Here is a 24,131-nt window from a genome sequence, read left to right as displayed (position 1 = left end):
GCCTCTCATTGCAAGCAAGCACATGGGGCTAAGGTGGACGATCCCACAGAAAATGAGGCTGCACCTAGCAGCCCAGCAGAACATTCAGTGGTAGGAAAATGATAGTCATGATTTACAGTCATTTGAATTACATTTTAACACCCCTTGCATTGATAAACATTACATTTTCAACATGTGATATTCCTACTTGGAATAGTGACATTTATTTGCCTACATGACATACAATTACCTGCTGATATTAATACAGCATGAGTGAAAAAATGTATCACAACTACACTCATGACCAGGGGATTGAGTTCAACCCCGGGAGATAGGGGGATCAGGGTAAGACAAATAATCTGATTATGTTACATATTAAGGGATTTTCTTTATTTACCTTTTAGGAAGCTTGTTAGTTTGGTATATAATGTTAAATGTCATCGACATATAACTATGTCATAGATATGAATATATACAAGGAGTAGCAGACTTGTTTGTTGGTTTAGTAGTTATATTGGCAATTGTTTTAGTGGTGGCTTGCTTGAAAGCCTTAGTGACGGTGTGTTTGAATAAGGTAACCAACAACACGATGATAACACATGAAGTGACAAATGAGGAAAGAAATGTGGAACCAGAAAAGGAAGACTTTTATGGCGACATAAACAGTAGAATTAAGATAATGGCATAACGACAATGTTATGAGTTGTGTCAATTACAATATCAATGAACTCATATCACCACGAGTGACACACTGTTAGGAAAAAGAGGGAAAAGAAAAAGTGGAGAGGAATTATGGTAATAATACATTATGCTTAATTTGTTGGTTTGGGAAAATTGTTGTTGGGAATTAGGTATTCCCGTTTGTGATTGTAATCATATACAATGCTATTCTTAGTTTAGTAATAAAATACATACCTGATTGAATATTATTTGTGTGACGCATATAAATGAATATAACTTTTTGAGTTAAGGAAAAACAACAAATTGTTGAATGTGAAACTGTCGGAAGATATACATGATTATGCTGATTTCATGGTAAGATGTACCCTATCTGATTCAGTGTGTGCGGAAAGCAGATTCAGATATGACTGAGCATAAGGATAAGACGAGATCACATTTTGGAGGGATTGCTAACGGAATTGGGAAGAAGAAAGAAAGAAAATTTGTGGCTAAAAAATGAAGTTAATCGTGGCATACACCCTCTTTCTCAAAGAATGATGAAGACATTCTCCCGTGTAACTTGGAGATGAATGCTTACCTTCACCAAGGAAATTTATGTGACCATTTGCCTGGATCACACTGCAACATATGAAAGAAAGGCGATCACTTACTCTTGTTCGAAGACTTCGAACATTCACCACATCAGAAGTTGCAGGACAACGACATTTTACCTGCAACCTCTGTGAAATGCGGGGACATATGTTATTACTTCACCAACGTCCGGGGAACCAGCATGGAGCTGCAAAAAACGGCTGTGCCCTTGTCACAACAGCTGTGCACGATTCTGCTGGATTGCTCCTGGTAAGGACCATGAATGACCTGAACACCATGGTCCCAACATCATTGTGGATGCATCCGGCATCCCTGTTCCACATCTTGCTGGCCAATCAATGTCACACCAATACTTGCTGCCCACTCACAATAAAGGAGGAGGCAAGTCGACTACAACTGGGTGAAGGCCTTGTTCAGGAATTACTATGGTTTACAGCAAAAAGTGGCAAGAATGCTACAAGGAGAGCAGGGTCAGTCTATGACTCCGCAATGTTACCACAACAGCGAAATCCTACACGAAGTAGTGCAGGAGCTATGAAGACATTAGGAGAAAATGTTTCATACCTGGATTCAAATACAAGTGATCAGCCCTTCCTTTCAAACAAAGTCAACATTTGTGTGGAGGCAAACGTTTTTGCCAGATGGTGCAGATGCTTTACAAAACTTGAAAATGAAGTGAAATTGTTGTATCTTGGTGATGGTGAAGTGTTGTTTTGAAAATATATTTGTGATGCAAATGCAATAGATTGAACAATATGGAAGGAGTCAATGACCAACGAAATGTTTTGTGATTCTTGCAGGATGACGGTGTATGCCTAAGGGAATTTGATTACCAAAGTTATGATTATTTACTTATACTTGTAATGATGTTTACTTGTAGTGATTGATTGTTTACTTATATTGATGTTTAGATTAATGGTTAATATAAACAAAAACAAAAAGATGAGGGAATTGTGGAAGTGTAATTCAGTGTAACTTATTAATTGGCACTGGTAACTTATTGGTTGACCTAGTAACAAAGCAGATGCATTTTACATGCAAACTCTGTGGGGGACGGGTTTGTAAATGAGTTAGGAATGTGCACGAACATGATGGTCTCTTGAAACACCTGGTCACAGCCCCAGGCTGGAGCACCCCCCTATTGTTTGATAAATGGAACTCACAGCAGGGGGGGCTAGCTGGCGCCAGGAAGGCGACCGGTGACGTCGGCGGAGAGGAGATTACGAGTTCAGCGGACAGAGGATTAAGTCGAGTTGGTCCATATAAGCGGGAGCTGCGGCTGGAGTCGAGAGTACTTGCTACGTGAAGCGCTGACCGAACGGGAGTGTCGGATGGAGAGAAGGACCAGCGAAAAGAGTTAACCTGATCCATTATATTATGCGGTATCATTTTGGTAATTGGATGAAGTGAACAGTTTAATAAACGAGACCTTTTGTAACCTGTGTCCGGTCTTTGGAGTCCTGTGAGTCCCCCAGTAAATTCCCTGACAGCATCAACCCAAACTTCAAACACCATACCTTCAACTTACCTGGCAAACCACATCCATCAATCCTCTTCAAACCTCTCAAAAGCTTGTTTCTGACCTCCTCCACTCTTCCCACATCATTCAACTCCACTGTATACCATCTTCCCAAACTCCTCACAGGGGCCTCCACCAATAATGGAACCACCTCCCCTCCCAGCTCAAACCTGTGCATGTTATCCACCACTCCTCGTCTCACTATCACACTCCTCGACTTTCTTGCTTTAAATCCCATTCTTTCCCACCGCATCAACGTTTCCAGTCGTCCCAGTACCTCTACTGCTGCATCAGCGGACTGTTGGACAACTGTCAGGTCATCCATGGAAGCAAAAAAAAAAAATATATATATATACACAAAGAATTAAGTTAAGCACCCCCCCCCCCCCCCCCGTTTTTTTACAACCTCGCACATTACAAGTTTGTTGTCGTCAAAACAGTGTAATATACCCATGATATTGCTATATTTTCTGGAGAAGTGATATTATGGTCACATAAAAACATAACAATCATGCCGTTTTCAATATTTTATTCTGAATAATTTAAGGTGAAATTTTTTGGGAATTTTAGGCATATTTTCACCTCAATTTAAGTATGGAGCTATAGGTCCATCACGGACAGTGTGGATGACGTTTATGTTTTCTAACGTACAGTCATTGTTCTGAGAAGACCTCTAGCGATCTTTGCGTCAATAACGTGTGTAGGACCCACGTGATCGGATCACTGACTCAACCAATCACTTTTTTTCACTTTGATCACTCAATTTCATCAATGGATAATTGCTAATGTCATACCAATCATTATTTGATCTCACATACCTTAGAATATATGCCAATGTATACATATACACAAAGAATATATATTAGGGGGTGCTTACCTTAATTCGTTGTGTAGGGGTGCTTAACTTAATTCTTTGTGTATATATATACTGTATATATATATATATATATATATATATATATATATATATATATATATATATATATATATAAATAAATATATATATATATATATATATATATATATATACATACATATGTATATATATATATATGTCAAGTCGTAGATTCTTTATTGCTTAGAATTCTGTTTTAAACGTCGGTCGAATAATATGTTTTGATCTAAAATGTTGCTTAATGTTTTACATAAGTAAATAAAGGGGTTTTCGCTTTGCTGGGGATAAATGGGAAAGTACTCGATGCATTTCGTGCTGAACGGATGGCTCGTCCTCCATGTGCCCTCTCGATGCAAGATAAAGCCCGGTCATAGATTCTCTGATTCGGTCCGCAGATGGCGCCTCGAGCCGCGGGCTGGCGGACGTTTATACGCGCGTGGAATGTGTAGTTTCAAGTAGAATGCTCGAATTGCAGATATAAACTTAAAAAACATTAATTATATTCCATATAATCATAGCGGCGCCTGAATTACAATAAACATGCTTCTGTTTGTGTTTAAAATGAGGAAAGGCTCGCTTCGGTCGTGTTGGGCAAATGGTTTTTCGTATACGTGTGCCCTTTTTACCTAGATGGTCTTATCTGGCTGGCCAAGCATGGTCTTATCTGGCCAAGCATGCACTCTTCTCTCTGTGAGTTACATTTTTCGTCACCTCGGAGCTTTTGAAACTATATCTGGTCCGAATGATAAGGAAGGGCTGACTCCCCCGAATGACAGAGCGGATGACGGTGGGGGCTAGGATGACGGCGAGGGACTCTCGCCAGTCGCTTTGTTCTCTCGGAGATTTTCTGATAAACTTGTCAAGTATTTATACGGACTGCGAATCAATGTGCTTCAGGAAGGCTGGACGTGGCATGAAGCTGGTTCTTGCTGTAGATGTCTCTCTTCTTCCGGATCTGTATAAGTTGGTTTTTAATAAAGCTCCGTCATCCTCAGGCTATTGGTGGAACTTCTTTTAAGAGCCAAGAGTTGTTTCTTGACAAATGGTACCAGGAGTGGGGTCGCAACAGACGCGGAGGACGGGAAGCGGAACCCGGGCGACAGGATGAAGGCTGCCCGAGGCCGGGACGCTGGCACTCTAATTTGATTAAGGTGAGCAATTGTTTTATACCAGAGGGCTATCTTTCCAAATTTGTACCTTGCTTCCTCGAACGATTTCAGTCCGCTTCCCTGTCATCCGCGCTGCCTGCACTCGAACAGAAATTGTAAGTAAAGGCTCATTTTAGGCCTCAGAATGACGTGGCTTTGTTAAAGCCAGGATAAACAATTAAGGATACCAGTAAGGACTTAACAGTAAGCTTAAAGTTACAGTTAGCACCAGGAGGGGAAAATGAGGTCGGACAGCCATATAGGTTGAAGCCAGGTGGCCAAGATTTTTCCAGGAAGGAACAGCCCAGAGACAAGATGGGGTATGCCATTGCATGCCAGGGAACGAAGGGCTGTGGCTAACTTAAGAGGGCCATAAGAACATGGCCAGTAAAAGGATTTGCGCAGGATATCGGTAAAGATAACGTTCGATAAGGGTAACGTTATAAGTTAAACAAGGGAAAGGGGAAAAGTGAGGTCGGACAGCCGTAAAGGTTGAGCCAGGCCGAGAACTTTCCAGGAAGGATCAGCCCAGAGCAATAAGATGGGAAGCAAGCTAATGAAAGAAGGGGAACCCCTTAAGGGCATCTTTCATGTTTAAGAGGCATCATTTTGCCGCGGTAAGACCATTAAAGGACTGGGCTGTGTTAACTAAAGATTTAAATAATCCCTGGCCAGAGGAGGGGTCGTTTGCGCTTGACAAGTAAGTAAGCAGTTAAGCAAGTAAATCAGCGATTGATGCCGCTGGACCAGATGCCAGACCAAGACCCCCCAACCCCCCCAAGACCTGAGCTCAGTCCCGGGGCTCTAGGCAACACCCCCCACCCCCCCAAGACCTGAGCTCAGTCCCGGGGCTCTAGGCAACATCCCAACACCCCGCCCTGCCTTCCCTTTTTCACCTCAACCCACCCCGTCCAACCCGTCCCAAGAAAAAATCCTTTTCCTTGAATGAAAGACGTAACATGAATGAGCAAAGATTGTATATGGGAGTGGCTGGAGAAAGGCATGATTTGAGTCGATCTGATTTTCGCGCGAAGTCTGGGAGGCTCACTGGTATATGAATGAGGAATGAATGTATATTGGGATGTTAATTGACGTGTGTATCTGGCCAATGTATTTGTCTGTATGACATATGCAAAGCAGAGGGTTTCGGTGTGAAGCTTTGTAAGTGGTCTACTTGACATTCCCTAGCGACTATCCGAGGGAACAGGCGAGGTCCTGAACTGAGTCCGGATTTTCATCTGTTTGGGAGTTGTTTGGGAAGCGAATTGATATAAATCGGGTCAGGAAAGCACTCGGAGTGCCCTTGTCGACCTACTGTTGATATGAAGCGGTTTCTTGGAGATGGTTGCAGGATGGGCTGCTTTGTCTTTCGAGCGGCAGTCGGACGGAGATTTGGAGTTTGTGGAACTGGAGGTTCAGAGTTTGGGTCGAAGTGTGTGTTTGACTGGAATCGAAGAGTTCATTCAATGGCAGATATTGTGGATTGTATGTGTGGGATATATCACTGAGGCAGCTCACCTTTAGAATTGATGTCATGTAGTGCATTTGGGGTCAGAGAGGTAAAGCGTCAGATATCCTGTTTTTTTGCGATGTTTACGAGCTAGGGATGAGTTCTGACAGCTCAATGTTCTGATAGCTCACTGTTATGACGGCCCTCATTCGAGAGCGGCGCGCAGTTTTGGTTGCCACGGCTACGAGCCTCGCAGGAAACCGCGAGGCGGGAGTGTTGGGATTCGTGTGGAGGCACGAGGGTGCGCGCCAGGACGGGGGGCGGCGTGGCGTCGTCGCGTTGAGAAGGTTGTGCCAGGTCGATCGGCGATCTCTGAATTTAAATCGGATTTTTGTCATGTGTGTTGTGAAATTAACGTCTATCCGAGAATCCTGGCGATGTTCGTTTAATTAAAGTGTGGTACAAACCTGTGTTTCCGCCGTGCGGCTCCGTGGAAGTTTGGGTAGAGTTATTGTGCGTTCGGGCAGGAGCCGAGCGAACCGCGAGTCACGTGTGCGCTGAATGGGGGGCTCTCGGTTTTGGGCAGTTGTCGTTGTAATTGTTGTTGTCAGGATGGGAAATAAGAGCAGTTGTTGTTGAGTTTGTTGAATTGGGTTCAGAGCATGAGATTTGCTCAGAGTGCCGGTGATAACTCGCCCACTCTCAGGGAGGATGTGTGCCCAAATGCAGGGGCTGTGGGTCATTGCGACTTTGCTGAATGTCGGACGCTGGATGTCGGACGTTCATGTCAGACGAGCCATGTCGGAATAGTGGCCGGCTGCGACATACATGCCATGCAATGTCACAGGACGAATACGTTATTTAAGATGGATTTATATAAGGGGAATAAACGATTTCTAAAATGATTTTCTAAACGCTAAAATAAACGATTCCAAGACAGAGTAATTAATTTCCGGTGCCAAGTTCAAACAGGAAGTCTTGTTCATACAGTAAGTGAGGTACAGTGCGGAGTGGCGGCTGGAAGATGCATCGATGCATTTGTGTTGATCGATGCGCCGGATAAAGGGTTTGCTGGCAAGCGATGTTGGTAAGGTTAAGTTATTAAAACGCATATGGGTCTGGAGGCAGATAATGTGGGACAAGCTGCCTCACGCCTCACGGGCGCTGCAGGGAGAGTATTTGGAAATTCAATAATTTGAGCAGAAATGTCACGTTTTCAACAGAACGCTGATCCGAGGAAGGAGGACGGTCGAGGTTTCAACTGTCGGTATGTGGTGTGGCTTGTGCCAAGGTGTGGGCGCGAGGAGGATGTGGTTGTGTTTGTCTGTCTGTGGAGTTATACGGTTGTTGGATTCGTAGAAGCTAGCATTTTGCGATGTAGAGCCTCAATAATGGTCATTTGTCTGTCCGGATGCGGAGTTCTTGCAGGGAATGTCGCCGGACTTGTATTATTTGCGGAATAATAAAGCGCTGGTTACCCCAATTGAAGTTTGACCTTTTAAAGTTTAGTTGACCTTTGTTCGAGATATGCAAGGGAAAGGTCAGAGGGAATTCACTAACCTTGGAAGAACGACAGGCGGAGTCAGTCTACAGGGTGTTGCTTTAACGACAGGATATAGAACCTAAATCTGGAAGGAAAGGACATTATATTGTTGGTTAAACTGAAGTCATGTACGTAATTAGTGGACAGAGAATATCGAGTTTTTTGTTGTTGTGGAAGCGTCAGGTACAGTACGCTTGGAATTTAATTTAACCGGGCCGAGTACAGTGACGTGTTCGATCGAGCTGTGGGGATTTGAGATGGATTTGAGTCACGTTAAATGGAGGACATTTGGGAGGATGAAGAGATGCAAGTAACGTGGATTAAATTGTGGTATCACGAGTTGGGTGCCAGAGATATTGTGGTTATTATAACTCGCTGATTATGGGGGCGCACCGAGTACAGATCGGGTTGCATGATGGAGCACGCATGCATGGATTTTGGCTTTGCGAGGCTTCAGGTAGAAGCTGGCATTTCGATACTGTGGATTATATTGTGCCTGTCTGGAGAGGTGATGTCCTTTGCTGGGGCTTGTGATACGCCTCTGTTATCTGTCTGTCTGTCTGTGAGTTACAGTGTGTCTGGAGAGGAGGTCAGTCAGGTAGGATGGGGCCAAGCTATGGAGGGCTTTGTAGGTCAAAAGGGAGGATTTTGTACTAGACTCTCTGGGGAATGGGGAGCCGGTGGATTATAATGACTGGGTAGCGCAATAGTATAAGAGGCGACTGGGAAGCGCAGGTCTCAAAAGGGAGTAGTTAGCTTCGATGATGCAACAGTGTATGAGTGAGTAATTGTGATCTGTTTAAGTGTAAGAGGCGGTGGAGATGGAAGGAGGTGATGAAAGCATGGATGAGGATTTCTGCAGCCATGGAGGAGAGGGATGGATGCACGGGCGATGTTTTTAAGGTGAAAGAAGGCTGTCTTTATGATCTGTTTAGTGTATTTTGTCAAAGGAGAGGGTTTGGTCAAAGATGGTGCCAAGATTCCGGTTGCGAGGGATGTGGATACTGGGAAACCATCGATGTTGGGGGAAAAGTTATGGGTGAATTTGGTGAGCGGTTTTGGGTAATGAAGATTAATTCAGATTTAGCGTAGTTAAGTTCGAGGTTGCTGATCTGAAGCCAGGATTTTATTTCAGTGATGCAGTTTGTCAGGATGGAGCGAATTGTGGTGATTAAGCTGTTGTAGATGCTGTCAATTTTGCTTTGAATGCAAGAAAGGAAATGCAGTTTCTACTGTGAAGGACTGGTGGTGGATCGACCGAATGGTCCAGGAAGGAAGGAGGGTGCAGGTGGCACCAGGTGTGAGTGCACAGGTGTGCACCAACAGGTGTGTGGAGCAAGGTGGTGGTATCCAGGGCGCTGAGGAGTTTGTTCACGTTGTAAAGTTTGTTTATTTAGTTTGTCTATTGTAGAGAAGAGTGCTTTTGGGATTCCGGAGCCAGAGTGGTGGTGTTTGAGTTGAGTGGCCACAGCTCGTTCCAAAACTTTTGACAGAAAGGGTAGGTTGGAGATGGGTCTGAAGCTATTTAGGGTGTCAGGGTTTAGTCCAGGGTTCTTCCAGAATGGGGGTGAAGTTTCACGAGTTTTTTTTGGGGAACTGCTTGGTGAGCCATGGAAATGGATTGGATGTTTTGTTGTTGGTCGTCTGGGAATTCGGTTGTTGCATTGCCAAAGGTTTCTGTGTGGTGGACACACTTGTTGGCTGTCGTCTTGTGTGACGTGGGTGAAGATGTATGTGGCTGTGTGTGGCTGCCTGGAGGGGAAGGCGGCTACAGTGGTTGATATTGGTTGTGGGTTGTCCGGGGTGCTTCGATTTGCATAGGGGGTGAAGATTGGGATATTACATTATTTTGAGTAAGTATTGGCATGAGTAATTACAGAAGTAATTATGAGTTATTATGAGTAATTAGTGGTATGAGTATTAGCTATGAGTAAGTGATTATTTTAGTAAAATTACATGTCTCGCCGTGTTGTTGATCTGGGGACACGCTAGTTTGATGGGTACCCTGGGGTCTTCAGCGTGTCTATGTGTTTGTCTGTCTGTTACACTAGACTCTGGGATGTGTTTTCATGAGACGAATTTCAGAATTGATGACAATTCAGTGAGTATGGTGGACAACGTGAAGTGGCTGGTGTGAAGGAAGGGGTTGGGAAAGATGGACCCCCTTCACGAATACCCAGTAGGGTAGCTTAATTTCAGACATAACAACAGTGAGAATCTATTTTGAGCGAATCACAGTGGGTGAGAAAAACATTGTGTGTGACCAGACACCAGAACTGACCGGAATTGGAATTGGAATTAGACCAGGTTATTTCTATTATTTGTTTATTCGCAAAAATAAATAAATAATAGGGGGAGGTTCATGGAGGTTAATGGTGGTTTGTTTGTATTAATGGAGGTTAATGGTGGTTTGTGTTTGTGTTAATGGAGGTTAACGGTGGTTTGTTTGTGGTAATTCTAGTAGAAACTCTAGCTGAAATAATTTTCGTTTAATTTTATAATTTTATTTTTATTGATGTTGGAAACAGGTAATGGGATGCTGAGAGAAGGATTGAATTTAATTTGAATTGGACTGGATTAAATGGGATTGAATTTAAAAATTGAATATTGGATAAAATTGGATCCACTTGAAAAAAGTGGATTAGGAAATTGGAGAAAAGGTGTTCTATGAAACTATGAATTGAATGAATTGAATCTATGAATTGGAGACCTGTAGACCAGGCGTTCCCAGGAGACTTGTGGACCAGGTGTTCCACCAGAGGAAAAAGACCAGGTGTTCGTGGAGCACTTCACCTGCAAGAACGCCTTGGAACCAAGGTGGAAGGGACCAGTCCAGGTGTTGCTGACTACACCAACGGCAGTCTTTTGCGAGGGCAAGACCTCGTGGATCCACGCCACGCACTGTAAGTTGGCCATACAAGCACCAGACACTACACCACAGCAACCACAGTAAGGATGGGCCTAATCATAGGTACAATACTATTGATAGCGACAGCAGCTAGGGGAAACTCCGATTCCAATAGATGCGAAAACGAAACCCGACACCTCACCGTAACATGGGGACAAAGAGTATCACTACCATGTTTCGAACAGAAAGCCCTGCACACAAATTGGGTGAACATAAATTGGCTAGCACTGTCGGCAGGGCCTGGACGCGTTGGCATGGTACTACAAAAGCAACGAGAGTTCCGGGAAAACGGGCAAGCTAGCATTGAGACCTTGGCCCAACCAGGATACAAATGGGGAACCCCTGATTTTAAGCTACAAACACGCACACGCCTAGGGAAAGACATGACCATGCAGGTCCGGTGCAGCGTCTGGACCCCTGGCGCGGCCGGTGGCGAAAAGAACTACATACCATGCATCGAATACATACTCACGCCACAACCCCAGAATAAGGCCCCAAAGAAGGGTGAAAACACATATTGGAAAGTGGCCAGGGAGGTGGCAACAATTCAAAATAGGACACACTGCTGGTCGTGCATGCGCTTTCCCCAAGCAGGCACCACAGGAATACACATGATAGTGCTACCCTTGTCCCTCAATGACCTCTGCTCACAACCTATCGATTCCCCATGTTTAGTCACCACGCTGGAAAGAGAAGGGGTTGACAACGGCAAGAGTTGCAATCGACAATTTAATTATCGCCCGTCAATGATTGCCCATGTGGCCGAGAGGCCTGCCCCCGTCTGGGTCAAACCACAGAAAGGGAGGGTCTGCCTCCAGGGTTCCGGCCACTTGCGTATGGGAGAATCAGAATGCGCCTACACTCTCCCCGGGAAGCTGGGACAAGGGAGCTCAGGGATTACATTACGAATAGTACTGCAAGATAAACACAACCACAACATAACGGCTATAACATTCTCCAGGGGGGTTAGTAGGATTAATGGGGTGGTAAAGGGACTCCGGTGCTTATCCACCCACCTGGTCCCACCCCATGGGACAATGTTTATATGCGGCGACAAGGCTTACCCCTATTTACCAAATAATTGGGGGGGCACATGTTATTTGGGTTCAGTCCTTCCTGACGTTGAGATACTGGATGAGCTAGACCCAAAGTCCTTGGACAGGCGTTATAAGAGGTCAGTCATGAACGAAGATGGAACCACTAAACTACACGGGAGCCTATGGGAAAAGGTGTTCGGTTTCTTCTTCCCAGGAGCGGGCACAGTCATGGATAGTTTCCGGATAGACAAATTGGCTTTGGCCCTAGAAAAGGTGGCAAACGACACCGCTACGGCTCATGACATACTACTGGATACGGTGATTCACATGCGTACAATGGTGATGCAGAATCGGGTGGCTTTGGACATGCTCTTGGCAGAGAAAGGAGGGGTATGCGGAATTATAGAGGGAAAATGTTGCACTTACATACCCGATCCATCTGAAGGAGTGTCAGCCGCAATAGTGAGACTAAGGGAAACTAGCCACGCCCTGACAATCGATCGGATCGCGCGCGAGAACTCTTATAAATTTAGCTGGCTCACTGACTGGTTCCAGGGATGGACGGGCACCATAGTGAAGTGGTTATTGACCGCACTGGCTGTGATAATCGGGGTAGTAATTTGGGGGGCACTAATGAAATCTCTAGTCCTCCTCTGTATGAGAAAGTATTTTACAGGATGGAAAGTGAAGAAGCCGCCGACAACGACTATGGCTCTGACCACAGAGGCCGTCGACCTGAACGGGTCCTTCAACAAGGCAGTTGCGACCAGCGCTCCAGAAAATTGTATTGAATTTTGTGACGACTGTGATACTTGTGCGGATCCCATGTGGGAACTGGCTGCTGCCTGTAACGGTGTCTGTGATGACTGTGATACTTGTGCTATAAACCCCTTGCGTGTACTGGCTAACGCTGCTTATGTATTACAAGCTGACAGCTGCACGCCCCCTTCCGACCCAACTATGGATCTGATTGCGACGCTGGGTCTGGCGATCGAGGGACCCGACGTGGATATCCTAGACCCGCAAGCCGACCAGGCGCCCAAGGGAGACTTTGACATAAAGGAAGTTCCTCTCTTTGCTCCATATGTATTAAGTTCAAATGCTTCAAGTGAATCGGATTTTTACGCTCTGTACCCTGACCAGGAAATTGAGACACAAGATACTGACAATATTATGTATTCCCCAGAACAGCAGCACGTGAGGGACCTCATGGGCATGATCGTTGATTAACTTCGAAGATCTGCAAGGACTGAGTCTGCAAAGGGTGGGGGGAGCAAGTTCCGCAGGGGAGGTGATGGGCCCTCTGGCGGAGCAGAACCTCATCTGGACCAGACACCTTCGTTGTCGATCCGAAACGTTAATGGACTTTCATGTTCTGAGCCCTCAGGTTCAAAGCACGCACCACACGACACGCTCGCCAAATGCACGGGCGAGGCGCTTTGGGCGCACGATATGCCCTTGGGAGATACCCGCATTACACAATTATTTTTTCAATACCCGCATTACACAATTATTTTTCAATAAAGCCCGATGTGGCACGTTGTCTCTTAAGATACTTTGTCTCGACGAGACAAGAGGAAGGAATGTCAAGTCGTAGATTCTTTATTGCTTAGAATTCTGTTTTAAACGTCGGTCGAATAATATGTTTTGATCTAAAATGTTGCTTAATGTTTTACATAAGTAAATAAAGGGGTTTTCGCTTTGCTGGGGATAAATGGGAAAGTACTCGATGCATTTCGTGCTGAACGGATGGCTCGTCCTCCATGTGCCCTCTCGATGCAAGATAAAGCCCGGTCATAGATTCTCTGATTCGGTCCGCAGATGGCGCCTCGAGCCGCGGCCTGGCGGACGTTTATACGCGCGTGGAATGTGTAGTTTCAAGTAGAATGCTCGAATTGCAGATATAAACTTAAAAAACATTAATTATATTCCATATAATCATAGCGGCGCCTGAATTACAATAAACATGCTTCTGTTTGTGTTTAAAATGAGGAAAGGCTCGCTTCGGTCGTGTTGGGCAAATGGTTTTTCGTATACGTGTGCCCTTTTTACCTAGATGGTCTTATCTGGCTGGCCAAGCATGGTCTTATCTGGCCAAGCATGCACTCTTCTCTCTGTGAGTTACATTTTTCGTCACCTCGGAGCTTTTGAAACTATATCTGGTCCGAATGATAAGGAAGGGCTGACTCCCCCGAATGACAGAGCGGATGACGGTGGGGGCTAGGATGACGGTGAGGGACTCTCGCCAGTCGCTTTGTTCTCTCGGAGATTTTCTGATAAACTTGTCAAGTATTTATACGGACTGCGAATCAATGTGCATTCAGGAAGGCTGGACGTGGCATGAAGCTGGTTCTTGCTGTAGATGTCTGTCTCCTCCGGATCTGTATAAGTTGGTTTTTAATAAAAGCTGCGTCATTTTCAAACTGTTTGTGGACTTCTTTTGCAAACGAAGAGCCGCTTCTTCACAGATGGTACCAGGAGTGGGGTGGCAACAGACGCGGAGGACGGGAAGCGGAACCCGGGCGACAGGATGAAGGCTGCCCGAGGCCGGGACGCTGGCACTCTAATTTGATTAAGGTGAGCAATTGTTTTATACCAGAGGGCTATCTTTCCAAATTTGTACCTTGCTTCCTCGAACGGTTTCAGTCCGCTTCCCTGTCATCCGCGCTGCCTGCACTCGAACAGAAATTGTAAGTAAAGGCTCATTTTAGGCCTCAGAATGACGTGGCTTTGTTAAAGCCAGGATAAACAATTAAGGATACCAGTAAGGACTTAACAGTAAGCTTAAAGTTACAGTTAGCACCAGGAGGGGAAAATGAGGTCGGACAGCCATATAGGTTGAAGCCTGGTGGCCAAGATTTTTCCAGGAAGGAACAGCCCAGAGACAAGATGGGGTATGCCATTGCATGCCAGGGAACGAAGGGCTGTGGCTAACTTAAGAGGCCCATAAGAACATGGCCAGTAAAAGGATTTGCGCAGGATATCGGTAAAGATAACGTTCGATAAGGGTAACGTTATAAGTTAAACAAGGGAAAGGGGAAAAGTGAGGTCGGACAGCCGTAAAGGTTGAGCCAGGCCGAGAACTTTCCAGGAAGGATCAGCCCAGAGCAATAAGATGGGAAGCAAGCTAATGAAAGAAGGGGAACCCCTTAAGGGAACCCCGGCATCTTTCATGTTTAAGAGGCATCATTTTGCCGCGGTAAGACCATTAAAGGACTGGACCATTAAAGGACATTAAAGGACTGGGACATATTATTCGACCGACGTTTAAAACAGAATTCTAAGCAATAAAGAATCTACGACTTGACATATATACATACATATGTATATATATATATATATATATATATTTATATATATATATACATACATATGTATATATATATATATATATATATATATATATTATATATATATATATACATACATATGTATATATATATATAATTATATATCTACATATATATATATATATATATATATATATATATATATATATACACAGACTTGGCATTTAATGTGGAATTTTTTTTTGTGGGGGTAAACTCACTTTTCAAGATGACTTAGAACCAAAAGTTCACTGGAATTATGTTGAAATTATTCTAGATTTTGTTAATGTGGCCTTTAAAAGAAACAAAAACCACATTTGACATTTCAAAGCAAATAAATTGATCCTTGAAAGTGATGTAAACTGATATTGAACTGAATTCACGGACAGTACTCTGTTAAACTTCTGTACGTTTTCCAGAACTATCTCTTTATTTTGCACATTAGCCCAAAGTTTTTTCAACAAAAACAAAAGTTTAATTATGACTGGGATTACGGACAGTAAAATTCAGTTCAGTACTTCGTGTAACCCCCACGAGCATTCAGGAGAGCACGTACACGTCGAGGCATGCTGTTCACGAGATTTGCCAAGGTTTGGACAGGAATCGCTTGCCATGCAGTGACAATAGCCTGCTGCAATTCACGCACAGAGGCAGGCTGCTGGTCCAAGTTGTCGATTCGACGCGTTAATTCTGCCCACAAGTTCCCTATCGGATTCAAATCCGGGGACATGGCAGGCCACTCCATATGCTCTGCACCATGGTCAGCAAGAAAGTGTTGGATCATGCGAGCACGATGAGGCCATGCATTGTCATCTTGGAAGACAAAGTTTCCTCGAAAGGCTGCACGAGCAAATGGAAGCAATGTTTCTTCCAGAATGGCCCTGCACTTGAACTGGTTCAGGTTTCCATTCAGAACAACCAGGTCAGTTTTGCCCCCTGCATGAAAAGCAGCCCAAACGGTCACCCACCACCTCCAGCTTGGACTCTTGGCACTATACAATCTTCGTTGTAGGCTTCATGCACTTGTCTGCGCACTCGGACGTGGCCATCTTGACGATAGACCAGAAAACTAGACTCGTCACTGAAGGTCATGTGATTCCAGTGTCCTGGCTGCCATTGACGGTGCTCTCTTGCCCACTGCAATCGGCGATGGCTGTGTTGTCTGGTCAGGCGTGGCTTTCTCAGGGGATGCCTGGCACGATAGCCTGCTTGAACCAGTCGTTCGTTGACTAGCCTTCTGGATACAGGCACATTTGTCAGTTGCTGCCACTCAGCCCTAAGCCGATTATCTGACTTGGTACGGCCATTGCAGACTAACCGGTGCAGCTGGCTGTCATCTCTCCTTGTGGTTCTGCGGGGACATCCTGGCCTCGGTATTGGAGTGGGGACAACCCTCTGAGCATTTTGTTTCAGGATCTTTGACACCTGACCTTGAGTGATGCCATACGTCCGAGCAATAGCACACTGTTTCATGCCGGAATTTCGAAAAGCAACCACTCCATGACAAACAGCATTGTCGAGTTGACGGACCATCTCCAGAGGAAGCGGCAATAACTTTTGTAGACATGCAGAAGTTGTTTTCCACCAATACAGAACGCAACAACCCTTATATACCCGATTGTGCAGCCAATCGTCAAATGTACCTGTCCTTACATTTTGTCTTGCCACCTGTGATATTATCCTGTTATTGACTTCTTGCTGTGAAAGACAATCAGTGACATGGTTCTTTTAACAAAGAAATCACCGAAGCGTAAAAGAAACTCACCAGATTGATATACTGAGTTCAGAAAGTAAACCCAAGTCAAGAAAAAAAATATATTCCATATTAAATGCCAAGTCTGTAGTTCCAAAAGGAATTCTACACCCCCTTTCAAAATTTTTACCTTTTGTTGCCGTATAGCCTGGAATTAAAATGCATTAAATCAGACTTTTTCCACCTTAATTTACACATCGTCACCCAGAACTTCCAAGTGAAAAACAATTTCTCCAAATTTCAGAAAATTCATAAAAAAATACAAAACTAGATCGGATCGGGACACTGGGATTCATTCCGGTCGCCCGGTCGGCCCGGAGGTGGGGGTGCGGGGCCTGTCACGGAACGTCAAAACAAACGGCCTGCCGGGGCCGCCCAAAAGTCGGGCATGAGGGGCGCGTCCACTAATGGAACGCCTCTCGCTTCCCAGATCGAGGGCCACGTGGTCAGGAGAACCTCGTCCCTTCTGGTTGCCTTGCCGTCCCACCGTGAGCGCCGGTCAGGGTGTACTTCAAACTAAGCTTAAGTGTCAAGTGTTAAGTTCCTCCTTGCCCTCGCAAGGGAAAGGCTAGGGTCAAGCTCTCCCAAATTTCCAAACACTAGAAATTGGACGTCTCAAATTAATTAATTAATTTGTTAATACATCTCAGTCGCCCGCGACCTCTCCAGCGCGGGCGTCGAACCAGTTCATTTCCGGTGCGACCGGGCCGAGTATCGGCCATGGCCGAAGCCGTTGATTCCACCGTAGCACGCTAACGCGTAGGCTCGCGCGTCCCTGGTCCGCCGGGGCTCCGCGGGTGTCCTACCGTGCCTGGCGCCGCTATTCTCTCAACTTCCGGGAGTAGGTGCCGGTGCCCGGGGACGGATCTCGCTGTCTAAACATGGTAGCGCTAGGCCAGTGGGACCGCCGGGACCCACGTGCACTCACAAGGTGTTCTGCGCGTGGGCGGCAGTATCAGACCGGGGCGCCCAAACGCTCCCTGGCTAAAGTTCATCCTGATGCGCCCACATTGTGTGGACAAACCCCACCAAGTCGAGGGCCACGTGGTCAGGAGAACCTCGTCCCTTCTGGTCACACTGTGCCTATCGGCCGGCCTCGAAGACTGAAATTGTGTCGGTTACCGATCCTTCGGGTTCGGAACTATGTCACCCTGAAAATCATGCAGCGAAAATGAATGAAATTCATTCATTTCGTCATCTAACCAGTGACGCGCATGAATGGACGAACGAGATTCCCACTGTCCCTATCTACTATCCAGCGAACCCACAGCCAAGGGAACGGGCTTGGCGGAATCAGTGGGGAAAGAAAACCCTTTTGAGCTTGACTCTAGCCCGACTCTGTGAAGGGACTCGAGAGGCCTGAGGCACTCAATAGAACGGGACCCGCGAAATTTCGAGGATTTTTGGTAAAATTACCTCAGGGTAAAGTTACATAGGAAAACCCCATGTTAAATTTCCCTTTCGAAGAAGATCTTGCTTGGATAAGTGTCCCCACCACCCCTTATAATAGCAATTATTGTGAATTACCTCAGGTGTAACCAATCACTTTGAAAATCACACACCAAGTTAATTGGCCTCCGCCTGTGTTTAATTTTTGTGATTCTGATTATTTCAGAATAAAATCAGCTGTTTTGTAGGTTTCCTCTGCTGAGTATTGCATTTCACAACAAAGACTCAACCATGAGCATCAAGCTTTCAAAAGACCTCCGAAATAAAGTTGTGGAAGGCACAGGTCAGGGGATGGGTATAAAAATATTTCAAAGGCCTTGAATATCCTTTGGAGCACAGTCAAGACAATCATTAAGAAGTAGAGGGCGTATGGTATCACCAAGACCTTGCCAAGATCAGTCCGTCCCTCCAAACTGGATGACCAAGGAAGGAGGAGACTGATCAGAGAGGCCAAAAAAGAGGCCAATGGCAACTTCGAAAGAGCTGCAGGTCTTTATGGCAAAGACTGGTCACTGTGTGCATGTGACAACAATATCCCAAGCACTCTACAGGAGTGGCCTGTATGGTAGGGTTACATGGAGGACGCCATTATTCAAAAAGGCCCAACTTGAGTCCCATTTGAGGTATGCAAAAAACACTCCAGAGATTCTAAAGCCATGTGGCAAAACGTTTTATGGTCTGACGAAACCCAGATGGAACGTTTTGGCCTAATGAAAATGTTATGTGTGGAACAAACCCAACACAGCACATCACCCAAAGAACACCATCCCCACTGCGAAGCATGGTGGTGGCATCATCATGTTATGGGGATGCTTTTCATCAGCAGGGACTGGGGTACTTGTTAGGATAGAAGGGAAAATGGATGGCACAAAATACAGAAAAGTCCCAGAGGAAAACCTGCTGCAAGAAAGCTGAAATTGGGACGGAAGTTCATCTTTCAGCATGACAACGACCGGATGCACACAGCCAAAGCTACACTGGGAGTGGCTAAGGAACAAAAAGATAAATGTCCTTGAGTGGCCCAGTCAGAGCCCCGACCTAAATCCAATCGAAAATCTGTGGCATGACCTAAACATTGCTATCCATCAACGCTCCCCACACAACTTTACTGAGCTTGAACAGTTTTGTACAGAAGAATGGGCAAATATTGCCCAAACAAGGTGTGCAAAGTTGGTGGCGACCTATCCCAACAGAGTCACAACTGTAATTGCAGTCAAAGGTGCTTCCACGATGTATTTACACATACGGGGGGGGGGGGGGGGGGGGGGGGAAGGGTGGACATGTCCAACCAAGATATTGCAGTTTTTTTATTTTTGATGAATTTTCTAAAATTTGTCGAATTTGTTTTTCACCTGGAAGGTGTGTGTGTGTGTGTGTGTGTGTGTGTGTGTGTGTGTGTGTGTGTGTGTGTGTGTGTATATACTGTATGTATATGTATCAACTGCGAAGATCGACGTGTTCAAATTTGGAGACGATTAGGTTGAAATTGTGGAAAGTTTCATCTTCCTGGGTTCTAAGATTGAAGTGAGTGGATACTACGCTGGATGAATCGACTATTTCCACCCGATTGTCTCCCAATCTGGACAAGTAGATCTCCTCAGTTGACCAGATTTTAGTCTTTTAGGTTTAAATAAGGACCAGCTTTTTCACTTTGTTTCTTCATTGTCTGCAGAAGTTTTTTCAAAGCCACTTTACTTTCTTCAACCAAGCTGTCTCTACCAACGCTTCGGGAAGCAGTGCAGGATAGGGATATTTGGAGAAATCTGATAATGAATCCCAGCAGAAGTCAGACACTACTTGACGGAACTAGATAAAAAAAAAAACTTAGGAAGAGAAGGTTTAGTTGGTATGTCATGTCAATGAAGGTCAGAACATGAAGCTGTAAAGAAAGCAATAAAGCTCGTGATAGAAGGGAGAAAGTCGACAGGACATCCTAAAAGACATGGAATAACTTGAGTAATGTGACTGTGTCACCAATATGCCTCCGCATAGTCCCACAACAGGTAGATGCACTCGTTCACTGTCCTAAAAATAAAAAAAGTTTGATTTAAACCCCTTCAGCTGTTTTCAAGTATCACATTTTCACCAACCATGACAGGTTTCACATCAATCGGTGAAGCAATTTCAGAGAAGGGATTTTTTAAAATATCGGCTTTCAAGCTAATATGGCTGCCATACCACATGACATATGACATATGACCATAAAAAATGTCATATGTCATATGACCATGACATATGACATATGAGCTTAAAAAAATGTACACTATGCATATGTATGGGTAGGGGATCATGTTTGTGAAGTTTCGTGTTGATTGGATAGGGTTAGTTTTTCTATCCAAGATGGCTGCCAAACCACGTGACCTACGACATCATCATTTTCAAACTATATGCAGCAATGGTGCTAGATGATATTTGTAAAAATTCGCATCGATAGGGTAAGCGGTTTCAGAGATATAATTATTTAATACTTTCCTTCAATCCAATATGGCTGCCACACCATGTGACCAATGATGTTTTCTTGATAATCTTTTAATCATCCTGCCCAGTCAATGACACACGTAAAGTTCCGAGTCACTTGACTTGGTGGTTTGGGAGAAGATGTTTTTTTAAGGTTTGAGGTTAAATCCAATATGGCTGCCAAACCATGTGACCTATGATGTCATAAATTTAATATTTCAATACAAATTGGTCATACATCATGTGCATGAAATTTCAGATTTTTAGGATAAGGAATTCCATTGAAACATTTTTGACTTGGTATACCACTTCACCTATGTCAGCATTATCATGCTTTTGTTCCCTATTGGAAGTACTTGACAATGTGCCAAGTTTCAAATTTTTCCATTCAGCAGTTTCCGCTAAATAATTTTTTAATTATTTGCTTTTAATCCAAGATGGCTGCCATACCACGTGACCGATGACATCACAATTATCATAAAACATTCTGCATGGGTGTCACTCTTACCCTGAAAGTTTTGTCTCAATTGGACATGTGGTTGCTGAGAAAAATGAGGTTTAGCCCGTACGGCCAGGTGGACAACCCAAAAACATAGTGCATCCGACCACCTTCGGGGGCGGAGGCATAAAAATGTCAATAAAGACATCGAATGCTTGGGTTTGCATAAATTTAAGCAATGGACAGATCCATGTGGAGGAATGCCATAATTCGACCAAACGTGAAAAAGCGGAAAATGGTCATAAATCGGTTGTAGTAGTCGCAGTCATTGTAGCTGTGGTAGTAGTAGTAGTAATAGTATTATAAAAGTTTGGGTTAAACCACAATTGAACACATAGGTTTATCTCAAAGATAGTTGAATGTAGCAGGATTCTCTCACTCCCCTAAAATCTCACTCTAGAGTGATTCTGTCCTAGGATAAAATCACTCTAGAGTGAACTAATCCTAGGACTGGCACACTCTAGAGTGTAATTATCCTAGGACAGAATCACTCCCCCTGTCAGGATCAAAGCACTCCCCTTTAGGATAAAGTCAATCCCCCAGAAAGAATGGAAAGATATATATAGTTACTTTGGAAATATAACTCACAGGATGTTAGATATCGTTGCAATGATCAACAGAGCTTTTACTATGTATTTTATTGTATAACGTGTGAGCATGTGCATCATATATATGAAGATGGGGGAGAATCAACACAATATCATACAACTGCTGAAGGATGACATTTGAAAATTAAAATTAAATCAGCTAAACCTTTAACGTGATAGATATTAACTTCGAACAAGCCAAGGAGAGAGGCTATTTGCAGTATCAAATTACTTGATTTCTCAATTTTCTCTGCACATTTTATAGGAATATGTGACTCCAGTTGTATCACAACATGAACATGTTAAAAATGAGCACTCGCGTCAATGTACAAGTACATATAGCACATCGTACAATTCGTATCCCTGATCTTTATAAGTTGTAGTGATATCTAAAGATTTCTCAAAGCCTTAGTATAAATATAATATAGAATGGGTCTGTAGTATAAACAGATATTTACACTGTCGTTTAAACAACACAATGTATTACCATGGCAACAAAGATAAGTCAACATATAAAAATAAGGGAGAATCAACACAATAGCATACAATGCTCAACTGCAAGGAAATGACATACTGATGATTGACAGATTCAGACCATGGTTGTCATATTGATTATGAATAGCATCGATTTAAATTTTATGGTTGTATTAATGATTAGCAGATTAAGAATCAAAGATACCATCCTTACACATATAACATTACTATGCCTGTATTACACGATTAAAATGTTCGTTGTAGTTGGTGAGGTACACCATGCAATTTGATGAAAGCACAGGTGCAAACAAATGTACAGTGCAAACATGTCAATGAAATACATATGAATGGAATGAGCACTAAAACATTGGGACGTTTACAGTACGGAAATTCAATAAATATTGTAAGTGTTGAGTTAAGACATAGTCATTTAACATGGGTTAAATCTATTGGATTAGACTTTATTTAGATTAGACATTAGATTAGATTATTTAGACATTATTAGACATTATTAGATTAGACATTGTATTTTTATTTTTAGGGAGAGACGTTTACAAAGGACATAATTCTGCCCTGTTTATCAATTCATTTATCATTTTATGTTCATATTCATTAACTTTGTCATGGTTTTATGTCATTACCATGCAATAAATATTGTTTAAATCACAAAATATATAGGGGGAGTGTTATAATCCTGGGGAGTCATTTGATCCTGCAAGGGGGAGTGTTAAAATCCTAGGGGGAGTGATTTCATCCTAGGATAAAACCACTCTAGAGTGAATATATTCTGGGGAGTGATTCTATCCTCCTACACCGGCATATGATAGAAATAACGATTTGACTACCAGGGTGTGAAAAAGACCAAGGTCAATACTTCAAGAAGAGGAACATGTACATTGAACACACATATCTAGGAAAATTCCAGAAGAATTACGTTTATTTTCTGGCCAAAATCTTTAAAACCTACCTGTAAAGTGGTAGGATGGTTGACCAAACTGGAGAAGAACAGCCTGCGTGTGCGTGCCAGGTGCAGGAGTGGTTTTCTGCATTTGGGACGAGGCAGACCGGTTTGGCGTGGAAGGACTATGGTCCGGAGAAGTTGCCTGAGTCGCCCTACTCATCCCATCTGCTATTGGCAGGTCCAGTGACTTGTTCCTAGGCACATGCAAAATATGTACATTTCGATTGATAATTTGATTAGGACGAATGAAATTTCATCAAGAATATCTCATGCACATATTGTGATATAAGAGCTGGGGAGCTAAATGGACGATGCAAACAGAAATAGGATATGAAAAGAGAGGACATAACTGTCACAGGAGACAGAAAGAATGCTGAAAATACATGGGCGTGCCGTGCAACTCACAAATAATCGATGTTCATCAAAGGGATATTCATTCCAGAACAATAATAAAGATGGTTCAATTATAATTATGTGTTATTCCAAAAGTAAACATAATTCACCTTGTCCGTTCTGCAGTGATGCTATATGGGCTGACAGTTGGAACAGGTGTCCTACACAGGTAAACAGAGAAGATTACTTCAAGGAAACTCGTTCTCTGAGGTTTCCCATAAAGGTGATAAAGTGTTGTCACACCAATGGTTCCTAAGTATGATGCAATATAACCTTCTCCATGAATTGTTCACAGGGACGTGCTCGTACGGTACACCGTCACTTCGCATACGGTTTGGTTTTATCTGGTACCACATTTACCTAGCGTCCTAGTGTGCGGTAGGCAACCTGGTAGTTCGTAATTCGTCTCCCTGTACATTTTGTACTGCAAGGAGGGGATTGTCAAAACATGTACATTACTTCCAGTGTGATGAGGATG

The 24,131-nt window shown here is 43.8% G+C and overlaps 1 protein-coding gene across 13 annotated transcripts in view; it reads right to left on the bottom strand.

Annotated features, from left to right (window-relative positions):
• Positions 1-24,131, bottom strand: part of LOC137422340 (tight junction protein ZO-1) — a 633,827-nt gene that overhangs the window by 106,486 nt on the left and 503,210 nt on the right. For 10 of the 13 annotated variants that reach the window (XM_078771176.1, XM_078771169.1, XM_078771175.1 and 7 more), the window contains 2 exons: positions 23,764-23,814; positions 23,267-23,454 (listed from right to left, as the gene is read on the bottom strand). In XM_078771176.1, the coding sequence (XP_078627302.1) occupies positions 23,267-23,454; positions 23,764-23,814 (239 nt within the window). The remainder of the gene's footprint in view (positions 1-23,266; positions 23,455-23,763; positions 23,815-24,131) is intronic. The other 3 variants (XM_078771173.1, XM_078771174.1, XM_078771180.1) reach the window with 1 other exon arrangement.

Source organism: Myxine glutinosa, chromosome 2 (genome assembly GCF_964187855.1).
Source record: "Myxine glutinosa chromosome 2, kmMyxGlut1.1, whole genome shotgun sequence".
In the NCBI taxonomy this organism is placed as follows: Eukaryota; Metazoa; Chordata; class Myxini; order Myxiniformes; family Myxinidae; genus Myxine; species Myxine glutinosa.
Note: the sequence above shows the minus strand (reverse complement) of the source record. Positions and strands in the feature narration are given on the sequence as shown.